Source organism: Sesamum indicum, unplaced genomic scaffold (assembly GCF_000512975.1).
Source record: "Sesamum indicum cultivar Zhongzhi No. 13 unplaced genomic scaffold, S_indicum_v1.0 C00478, whole genome shotgun sequence".
In the NCBI taxonomy this organism is placed as follows: Eukaryota; Viridiplantae; Streptophyta; class Magnoliopsida; order Lamiales; family Pedaliaceae; genus Sesamum; species Sesamum indicum.
The window spans coordinates 1-11,294 of record NW_011629752.1 but is presented as its reverse complement, the minus strand read 5'-3'; the positions used below and the strand labels follow the sequence as shown (position 1 = coordinate 11,294).

General features: G+C 32.5%; 1 protein-coding gene across 3 annotated transcripts; it reads right to left on the bottom strand.

The window, feature by feature from the left end:
- Positions 1–943: 943 nt before the first annotated feature.
- LOC105155180 (protein SPEAR3-like) lies at positions 944–3,069 on the bottom strand. Of its 3 annotated transcripts, none has more exons than XM_020691680.1 (5): positions 2,618–3,063; positions 2,400–2,507; positions 1,886–1,956; positions 1,372–1,490; positions 944–1,229 (listed from the first exon to the last, which is right to left on the bottom strand). In XM_020691680.1, the coding sequence occupies exons 1-4, from the start codon at positions 2,852–2,854 to the stop codon at positions 1,397–1,399; spliced, it is 510 nt and encodes a 169-aa protein (XP_020547339.1). In that variant the 5' UTR covers positions 2,855–3,063; the 3' UTR covers positions 944–1,229; positions 1,372–1,396. The 3 variants fall into 3 exon arrangements, with proteins under 3 accessions (XP_020547339.1, XP_011069339.1, XP_020547340.1); XM_011071037.2 differs by having other exon boundaries at positions 1,372–1,459; positions 2,618–3,058; XM_020691681.1 differs by lacking the exon at positions 2,400–2,507 and having other exon boundaries at positions 1,372–1,459; positions 2,618–3,069.
- Positions 3,070–11,294: the final 8,225 nt, after the last annotated feature.

Sequence of the window (11,294 nt, the reverse complement as noted above, 5' to 3'; positions counted from 1 at the left end):
GACCCATTGGACTGAAAAATCTACAATTTTGAAACTTTTGTGAATGAGCCATAGGAGTATTGGCAGAATCCGTGAACAACATAATTACATGATGGCAAGCTCCAAAATACGTGACGCATTTTCTACTTATTTTTTTTATCTTGTGATATTAAAAAAATATTGTATTTATATATATATATATATACATATATATATATATATATATATATATATTGTAAACATGGGCATCATTGTACAAGAGAAGGAGACGAGTGAAAGGTAAATTTAGAGAGTGAAATTCTATGTATTAACTCTATATAATTTCCACCAATTCGACATATTTGTTAAAAAATACAAAAATTGGCACTGCCGATTTTTTTCTTTGGATAGGGTTTTTAGTTCCATAAAACAAGCTTGTCGCTTTTTTTAGTCCCTTAAGGGCAAATTTTTTTTGAGTACCACAACTATTAACTATCACATGGTCGGTTTTAGTCTCATAAAATTTATAATTACGTATTTTTAATCTCATAATATCATATGTGCGTTGTCGTTTTGGAATTAAAAAGATGTTTTGATTTCGATACTAAAGAGTCCCAAAATCACACTTTTTGATACAAAAATGGCATGATTTTGAGCTTTATGACTAAAGCGTGACCTGCCATATGGAACTTAAAACACATTTTGACCGAAGTGGAAATCTCACCAGAAATTAGTTCCGAATACAAATTGCCAAGGATGTTGTATTTCAAAGGTATAAATTACCAAAAATACAATTTAAGGGTATAAGGTGTCGATTGAGTATAATTGGAGGGTGCAATAAGCGAATTCCCGGTGGGATAACCATAAGGATCGATCTTCCACGACACAAGTACTCTGAATAATGCAATGTAATAATTATCTATCTAATGAACCATGACTGAACAAATCTGCATTGGAGGCTATAAATATTTGCAATCAACAGAACTTGAGTTTCAATGCCATTCTTTCCAACATCGAACTGTAATCAAGCACATCATGTTTCTTAAACTTGTGCAGATTGCCGAATTTTTACTAAAGATTGATGGTCAACTTACAAATGTAAGCAGGAAATCTGTCAACCAGGCCGCATATATAATCATGGTTATGTAGTAGTTTAACTAAAGCGAAAGCCTGAGCTCCAAATCTATGTCTTCAGAGCTACTGGATTCAGTGTTCTGACTACTTGAGCCCATCGGATTGTTCCCATCTTGCTTGTTCTTGTTGATTGAGCCCTACAATCCAATTAATGACAAGAAAAAACATATACAACTATTATTAGGATGCTCAGTTGTTTATTCTCGATGATCATTTCCTTTTTTTTTTTTTTAGCGTGTGTGCGTGTGTATCTAGAGAACGTTGTTGAATTGATCATACCTCAATTGTGGGCTGGAAGAAAGGCCTAGTAGTCAAGCTTGGCTCCACGAAATGTTGAGTTCCCAAGCCTGCATTGCCCGAATGCCATCTGGTTTAAGTGCAAGTTCAAAATCAAGAACCTATCAGCACATACAAACAAATAGATTTTTCCCGGCATTACAATATGTATAGTTTAGAAATCATAGTAACTCAAAGAAATCAGTGTAATTAAAAATAGACCACAGTTAATCAACAATTGTCGTAACCTTAACTATGGCTAAAGTATTTGCTATGATTCTTAGCTGTAACTACTGTTTTCGCTTTGTTTACTGAAATAGCAGATAATAGTGTTGCGCACTCGTTGTTAATTACTATTAACAACAAATTTGCACTATGACCAAAAGTAATATTTCTTGTAATGTTGAAAACAGTTTGCAAGACCTCAACATATGTTGGCAAGTAAGTGTATAGCATCTTATTAGAATTTGAATACAAAGGCTTGATTTATATATCAGGAAAAACAATCAAAACCAACCTTGAAATAGTACTGCTGGATTGGGTATCTCCATATCTGATATTTGTCCTATCTAAATCTGGCAAGCCCATCTGAGACAAGACCATGTTTGGTAGATTTAATCATTGTTGGGTAGATTGCAAAGATAAGCAAGTAAAAGCACATTAAAACAAGTCAAGACGGTACAGTTTAAGCCCACAATTTCTTTTCAATCCTCCAAGCTAACAGGTGTTGTTCCACTTCCTCAGAAATTTTGGAATCTGGTACAAACTTTTTGGCTCAGGCTTAGGGTTAATTATAAGCTCAAGAATCCAATCCTTTTCAAGGGACAGGAGATATGATAATGAGACAATGATTATGACATGATAAGAATCAGAAACCGAAACTATAAGAATGAATACGAATCCCAATTAATTACTGTCTCCTGTATCTATCGACTAATCTCAAATTCATTTGTTACTCAAAACCCTGATCCGCAATTCCCTGTTTGAGTTTGCCAGGTTTCAAGAAAAAGTAAAACGGAAGCTAGCCCTACCACGACGGCATGGGGTCCCCGAAAGCCATAATTAGAAGGTGAGGATGACGAAGAATGGGACAACGACGAAGAGGACGATGAGTAGGCTGTCTGCAGCCTGATATCCTCCTGCAGTTTTGTTCAACAGATTAAAACTGCACGAATCCCCCCAACAGAAAGAAAAATGAATATTCGAAAATCTATCAGCTAGTAAAACAGGAGAAAATCAAGACAAGTACCTGGCTGAAACTGGGGGCATAAGGGTTATGAACAGGAGGAAGATAATTGGAGCCCAGTTGACTATGCAACCTGATCTTCTCAAGCTGGGCAACCCCAAGTCCTCTCTGCGGCTGCTTAGGCTTATCTGAACTGCCCTTTTTCCCTTTTCGTGATGACGAAGACGATGAAGATGAAGATGAAAACCCTGAACCTCTTTCATTCCCCGGGTTTCCTTCTCCATAATAATTGCTTCCCATCTTTCTTACAAACCTACTACTGCGTGTTTTCTTTTGTGTTTCTTGATTTGTAGTCTGCAAAGAAAATTAAAGAAAAGGAAAAGAAACTAAAAACTGGTATGGAATCAGAGAGATCTTCTGATACCCCTTTTAAGCTGTCAACACTTTGCTCTCAGTAATTATTGCATCGCTGGATCAGATAGTGTGTAGATTTTGTGTGATTCATTCTATTTATATATATATATTCTTGGGAATTAATTAATATGCTGTTGTTGCTCGTTTCGACAGCTCTTATCAAAATCCCTCCCTATTATATATATTCTTGCCTTATGGTCATTGATTTAGAATTTAATAAATACACTTGAAAGCGATTGTCTCTGATTTTAACTCATTAAATATGCAATAATTAGTAGTTTTCGGACAACATTTCTAACCCAACACACGCGCCTTTAGTCCATGTTTTTCTTTTTTGTGTTCTCCCCCACCCCTTAAAGTTCTGGAATACAAAAATATAATAAAGTAAAGCAAATAATTGTACGAAGTAGATTAGGGTTGCAATTGAATAGTCCTCAAGCTGAAAAATTGTAATTATGTATTCACGCGCTTCAAGGTTTTGTAGACTTGATTTAGTTGATTGGCATTTTATGTAGAAATCTTTTGAATTTGTTGACTGTGTGATTATTGACCAGGGACCACAAATAAGGATTAATTATAAAGTGGTGAAATTTGACAATGTTAACATTGGAAATCTAATAATACTTAATGGGAAAATTGCAGTTTTGATTATCTATAGAGGTGTCGATTTAGATCTGTTGGAATTCAATTAGATTATTGGACTCCGTAATCTTACAGAATTGATATATTAAGAATAAAATTCAATCAAAAATTGCAATTTAGCTGGATTTAATTAGGGTTCATTTGAGGGGTACATTCTAAATTTCAACCTGATTTTCAGTTTTCGATCTCGTACATATAAATATCGAGACTTCATTCACAAGGGAAATGTCGAACCTATTTAGAATCTTGTTGAAATTCAATTTAGTAATATTATGCCTAGAATTTAAAATAGTTAATTTGCATATTAAGGATAAAATCCGCGGGTTGGAAATCTGCCTATAATATGAAGTTTACCTGTGGCGCACATACAAATTTGGCAATTTTGGATGGATTTTGTCATTAATGTGTCATTTTTCTTCAATTACAAGACTTAATTAATTGCCAAATTAAATTTCAAAATGACTGAAATTGTGATCCTTTCTGATACGGGATCAAAATTGTAATTTTCTCAATACCTAAGGATATAGATTTTTTTAGAAAGTATCTAATAAATAAAGAGATATATAACGTCAGATCCCACACATATTAATTTGATATATCTAGTTTATGTATGGTTTTATTGCAAGAGATTGATCCCCAGTTGTCAAAATCACAAACTGTAAATGCATAGATTTGCCTTATTTTGAAATAATCTATTATGAATTTGTGCTCAAAATAAGCTGAGGCCCATGATTTTAGAGATCATGAGTCCAAATCTCGTTTTATGCTTGGGATGTTATGTCTATTGAATAGTAGGTGTGTTATTTCTCAATGTTGATTCTACTGTAATAGTTGTTGTTAGTTAAATTTAATTTATTTGATATTATTTATCAGAGTATAATTATTGTAATCTAACAAATATAATTATAATGATTTGATTTCAATTAATAATATCTCATCGTCCTTACTCCAAAAAAATTTTTCATACCACACTTCTTTTACTCGAAGATCACCAATTCCAAGTATTTCAAAATGTACAATCAAAGACAAATTGGACAACTTTCTATTTGGAAATTGTCATGTCTGCACGCGAGACATCAACTATGAAATTAGACAACTATATATTAAACAAATTTTCATTACATTACACTGCACGGGAAAATTCCCACATCAGAAAGGCAATTCCTTTGGAAATAATGAAATTGAGATCAACATGAGAATCCAAGCAACCATATGTATATATATATCGAAGAATTAAATCCTGCATGCAGCGAATGTTTTGGGATTTAGAAAGATATTCTCGGCCCTATAACCGTAGATATCAATTAGAGATGGAAAGATCTTTTGCCAATACATAACAGCTAATAATTAATCCATACACCCACACACACACATATACACATATATATATGATACGGGTCGAATAAGCAAGCTCCTTAGGGGTCAAACTCCATGATCCAGTTGGATTATCTCAAATGTATGGTGGTCCTTAGAAAGACAAAAGCACTTTAGGCTAGCCGAAATGGTTCTCGGCAAGACCCTTTGATTCTTAAGTCAGCCTAAATTTGAGATGGTGAATAATGATTTGGAATAGTAAATGAGATAGTAAAAAATAAATATATCTTGCCATAAATACACATTACTTACAGGGCCATATGTGGTGCCATCTCACATCATGAGTCGTCAGACATTATATGGCCAAGATCCCAAGTTCTCGGAGGGGGTTGTTGGAGTGGGTCGCGTTGATCCTGGGGTGCTGGTACTTTGGCTTAGTAGGAGGGTTATTTAAGTTCTTCTCAATTGGTGTAATTAAACACCCCTATCAATATATAAATATATATTTATATATATTATCTCAATTTATAATGTGTAATCTTTGTCGGTTTAGGATATCATTATTAACTCCGAATTTTACTACAGTTTATCTTAGAAACAACAGATCCATATTCCATGTCCAGGGTATTAGAAACAAAAATGAGATAATTGCCACCACGAAATCTAGTCGAGCTGTTCCAGGCATGAATTGTGGGTCATACTTCATAAGTAGTTGTGTGGTGGAAAATTGCGAGTGTGAATCCCTCATTCTCTTAAACAGACATGTGAACTCATGCAATTACAAAAAACAAACCATCAATTGGTCTAATTATAAAACGGTATCGTGCATGCTTTTATATTAATGTACCTGAAGTGCTGTCTCCCCAAAGTGTCTCATTTTCTTGAGGTATGTGATAATACCGACAAATTATTGTCACTTATTTTCCAGAGGGTCTTCCAAATAAATGTTAAATAATTAACTTTTCTTATGGATGTAATCCACATTTCTGGCAGGATCACACGTTTAGCGGATTTTGCATAGAGTTTAATATGGTCGGAAGTTCTTCTTTTGAAAGATCAAATAATTTTATAAAATGGCAAATTATGTAACTACGAAAGTATAACACATTTAGTTTTATATTTTTATTAATTATAAATGTAGTCCTATAATTTAGACCTACCTCACACATTTTTGTCTTAATTTTGACATATTTGGGCTCGGGCCTCATACATTTGGTCATGCATTGTTTGACACATTAATTTGGTCCTGAGATTGACACATATAAGATTCTGAATTGACAATCTTGGTCATTTGTTTCCCACCTCGGTAAATCCCTTAAACTGAAAGAAGATTATTGTTTTGGCAAATGTCCGATCACATGAGGCTCACTTGTTTATTTACGGCAAAGACCTTTTCCAGAAAATCTAGGAAGGACCAAATTTATCAATTAATCAGAACCAAATGTCAAGAACTGGAAATATGTGAGACCCTAATCCAAACGTGTGAAATTTTGGACTAAATGTGTGAAAGCTTTGGACCTAATGTGTTGAAAGTAAGACCAAATTTGTGAGGGTGATCCGAATTATAGGACTATCTATATTATTATTAAAGTTGCCGGACTAAATATGTTATATCTATATTTACATGATGTAAAATATAATTCATCTTTTAAAAAATTAAGTGTAAATAGAATAATCGGTCCTTTAAGTTTGTATTTAAAATCACTTTAATTCTTAATAAAGTTTATTTCTTGACTTGATCATTCCTAAAGTTTAGCTTTTTTTTTTGTCTAAGTTTAGTTTTTCAAACCATTTTCCGGCAAAAAAGAGAGATGAAATTTGACCTTTTATAGGGTAAATAGTCAATTTAAGGTTTTTTTCCTACATTATTTTAACCCTTTAAATTTGTGAAATTATGAAATTATTCCAGGAAAATAACTTTTTTGTATTTTTATGTTGAATACACTACAAAAAAGAATGGCGTTTTAGCGATGGAATTTGCAATGGTAGTTCTGACGAGTTTTTGTTGCTGGTTAAATTGGTGATGAATTACCGACGCATTTCCGACAAAAGGAAGGCCGTCGTAAAAGGTGGTGTTGGATAATAATTTTGTCAGACAAACATATCGGTCGGAATTTTTGCAATGGATTTCCGATAGACATGTTATAGCGGTTGGAAAACACGTCCAGATGACGGAGCTATAGACGGAGTTTGGGGTGGACTATTTAAGCATTGACGTTACATTTTCGGACCCAATTTTTTATGGACATTGAGATGCTATCTCTATTATTTATGACTCGTGTTTTTGATAGAGGATTTGTCGAAAATCGAGAAAAAAAACTTTGGAACGCTTCCTATCTGTAAAGACTTTCCAAATTGTGTTAGAATGAGACGGCTTTTGTCGCAAAATTCATCCCTAATTTAATTTTTCATTTCAGTCGATTTTAACATCGCAATTCCGTCCCAAAAAAATTCATCCATTATATGAAATTAGTTCAGAATTCTGACAAATGTCATCAGATATTTTAATATATTTTTAAAAAAATTATTGTTGTTTGTTTTTTGTTTTCTATTTTTTAATACTCTATTAAATTCAGAATTGGTGATAATTATTTTTGAAATTGATAACGGCAATTCGCACATTTACGTGTGGGACCAAAATTAGAAATAGGTCCACTTATGGGACCAAAAATGTAATTTACCCTTATTTTGATTGTATTGACTAACAGAGAGAGCAGCTGACGTTATCAATTGGACAGAAATCCCTCAATGGTCCTCAAAATTGAGAAAAAAAAAAAACCAAATATGGCACTGAATGTGCAAATTGATCTGAATGTGGGACCAAAACTGAAAACAGGTCCACTTATGGGATAAAAAAATATAATTTATCCTTATTTGAGTAATTGTGGATAGATTGACTAAATTTGCTCACCTTTTGCCGTTATGAAAAAATGATTTCTTGAATAAGTTGGTTGGGTTCTATGTTTCAAAAATTATAAGATTATATGGAGTTCCTACCTCTATAATCTCCAATGGAGATCCTTGGTTTACTTCTCATTTATGGTGAGGGACGAGTGTGCTATATTTAAAAAAATAAAGAGGAATTTTTGTTTATTTTTAAAACACAAGAGAGTTTTTAGATTACTTTTGAAAACATGGGGGTAATATGCAATTTGACCATAAAAAGAATGACTTCATTTTGTAATTAATATGACATTTCTAAGATTACTACCACACCAAACTTAAACTTATATTTATTTTTGTAAAATTAAATGATACCTTTCTCTTTCTTCTGCTACTAACCGAAATATGATGAAATCTTGATTTAATATACTTATTAGAGCCAACTAACTTACTTTTTATTCAGTTTTTGGTGGCACTCAATAACACATGAAATATTTTTTTAATCTGGTCTATTAAATTTGTAATCCAGTTTGTGAAGAAAGCACATCAAATATATTACATTTATTATTATTAACCTCTGATCGCATTTCTTTGATATCAAATTTGAAAAAAGAATGTCTAAATTTATCTTTTTACATACTAACAAAGGTGTAATAAATTAATTATTAATCTATAACTTTATAAATTTCAGGGTACAATCTTTAGAAATTAGAATTGATCAACAAAATTGGTACGGAAGTTCTATCAATTTGTTGCTTTGAAAAGGCAAAAGTTTAGCAATTATCGTGCCAGCATACGCTGATATATTTATTTAACATGACGAAGGACAGTGAAGGAAACAAGGGATTATGTTGGTTACTTGGGATAAATATTAATTAATCTTTAAGATTATGATTTGATTTTCGACATATAACGTGGGGGTGTATCTATTTTGGATTGTGGGCACATGCAATGTCTTAACCCTACACCACAAGACACATACATAGACATAGATACAAGTAGTGTCAGTATATATATGTAGTTGTGTGTATAAAATATGTTAATAGGTACAAAATTCCTCTAAATAAAAAAGAAAAAGGACAACCTCTGGAACTTGAGAAACGAAGTTAATACCTTTCTGGTCGCATTGTCTTTTGTTTTAAGGTTTTGAAGGTCAAATTGACTTTTTAAAAAAGAACATCACAAAAGATAAAGTAATTACTAGTATTTTCACAATAGGTATATTGTTATAAAATTAATTATACATGTTTTGAGGTCTAATATGTCTAAATACACAAATATTCCTTCACTAAACAAAATATGATTTTTGTCTACAGTTTACTACTATGAAAGAAGAAGAAAAACCATGACGAATATAAATTAACCATAGTGATAAAAATCTAAAAACCCAACATATTGGACCATGACAAATATAAATTAATCATAGTATTAAATGTAAATTAACCACAAATATAAAAATCTAAAAACACGATGATGATCATTATTATTGTTTCTGCAAGTGGTAAAATTTATGATACTACAAAAAAATCCGAGATTTGTAATGGCTTTTACGGCTTTTGTTATGTATTTATAACGGATTGAATGTGATGATGTCATGGAAGGGCTGATAACAATTTATTTTTTTGTATCGGACAAAGCCATTGAAGAAGCCGTTACAGTATCATTGTATCCTTAAAGTCGTTACAAAACTATAGTCGTTATTCTGAAATTAGGGACAACTATATTTTTGCATTATGCTAGCCCTTACAAAACATATTACAAATATTTCGTCGTTACTATTTTCATATATTTTTTATAACGACGTGTAATATTTATAACGGATTGAATAAAAATGATAAGCCGCTACAAATACCATGGAAAACACAGCGAGAAACTATACAATAAGATGGTGTTGCAAAACCAAGTCATTAGGGACCGCTTTTTGTACTAGAAAGTATTACTAAAGCCGTTCCAAACGTGCACATGATAACAAATATATTTTTTAACGGCTAGTTTTCAAGGACTATATTAATCATTCCAAAAGCCGTTACAAAATATCTTATATATAATTGTGTTGCAAGTTGTTTTATTTCATTTCATTTGTTGTAGAAATTTTTATTAACCACAAACACACTCAATATTCTGATTTTTCGTGCATATACACTTGATTAGGTAGATTATTACTGAATTTTTGGACCGTCAACTACTGATCATCTGTTAAGTTGGTTGACCAGGTAACAACGACTAATTTAATATTTTTTGTTAATTAAATTCATTATAGTTTACTCATTTTAGTTTTATTTTTTTTTTTTTATCTTATATGCTATGTATTCTTAATTAGTGTAATGTAATATTTAATTATAAATTTATAGGTTCTCGAATTATATAAATATATATACACGTGTGAATATGCAGTGATATATATATCATCATGTTACGAGAATTGAGGAGATGGGTGTATCATAAGAATCTCCCGGGAAGGGCATGTCTACCACTGGAGTTTCAGGATGGGGTTAAGACTTTCATAAAATAGGTCAAGTGTCAGCGTGGACATATGGATGATGATAAAATTAGGTGTCCTTGCTGGAAGCGCAAAAGCACAAAGTTTATAACACCCGACAATGTCAGTTATCACTTGTGCATGCTAGGATTTATGCCAAAATATTATAATTGGACTTCTCATAGCGAGAAAAGGGTGCAGGAGTACTTTGATGCTTTGACTGCCCCTCCAGTACCAGAAGAGCAAACCCCAACTGCTCATGAGGAGGGTAATTATTCACACTGGGATAATGAACAACAGATGGATTAGGCGCAGATGATGATTTTTTATGTAGTCGGGTCGAGTTATTTTTCCTCTTCTCACGATGGTGTGCCTGATGATAGTACGAGGTCCTGCCCTATTGATGTCGGTGCAAGTTCATATTATTATGGTGGTGGCTCCTATGATTATGTGTAAGGGTCGGCATACTGTTTTACGATATAGTGCATACTGTCGACCATCCATTGTGGAACGGTTGCGCCCAATCTCAATTCGCATCTGTTGCTAAGTTGGTGGATATCAAGGCGGACGGTCATATTTCTGAGCGATCATTTATCAAATATTGCAATGGGCTAATAAAATATTGCCCCATGTGACACCCTGCTGAGAGATTACTACAGCATGAAGAAATTGATAAAAGATTTGAGTTTACCCGTTGAGAAAATTGATGCATGTCAGAATGGCTGCATGCTGTACTGAAAGGACAACATCGATTTGAAATACTGCAAGTTTTGTGGAGACATTAGGTACAAGCCGACCCGAGAGCAAGACCCACGCCGCAAGAAGTCCCCTTATATAACTATAATAATTATACCAATTAAATATATATTTTAATTAATTAAAAATAATTTCAAATAATTATAATAAGTATTATACTTAATTAATTTAAATATACAGTTTAGTTAATTAAGAATAATTTTAGATAGTTATAATAATTATTATATTTAAATTAATTTATAAATTATAATT

What these genes read in the sequence shown, in the direction of transcription:
- LOC105155180 (XM_011071037.2), bottom strand. Translation starts at nt 2,854, where the DNA reads ATGGGAAGCAATTATTATGGAGAAGGAAACCCGGGGAATGAAAGAGGT. An exon ending in ATGCCCCCAGTTTCAGCCAG is followed by an intron (nt 2,508 to 2,617) that starts GTACTTGTCTTG and finishes ACAAAACTGCAG; the next exon opens with GAGGATATCAGGCTGCAGAC. An exon ending in TCTTCCAGCCCACAATTGAG is followed by an intron (nt 1,230 to 1,371) that starts GTATGATCAATT and finishes ATTGGATTGTAG; the next exon opens with GGCTCAATCAACAAGAACAA.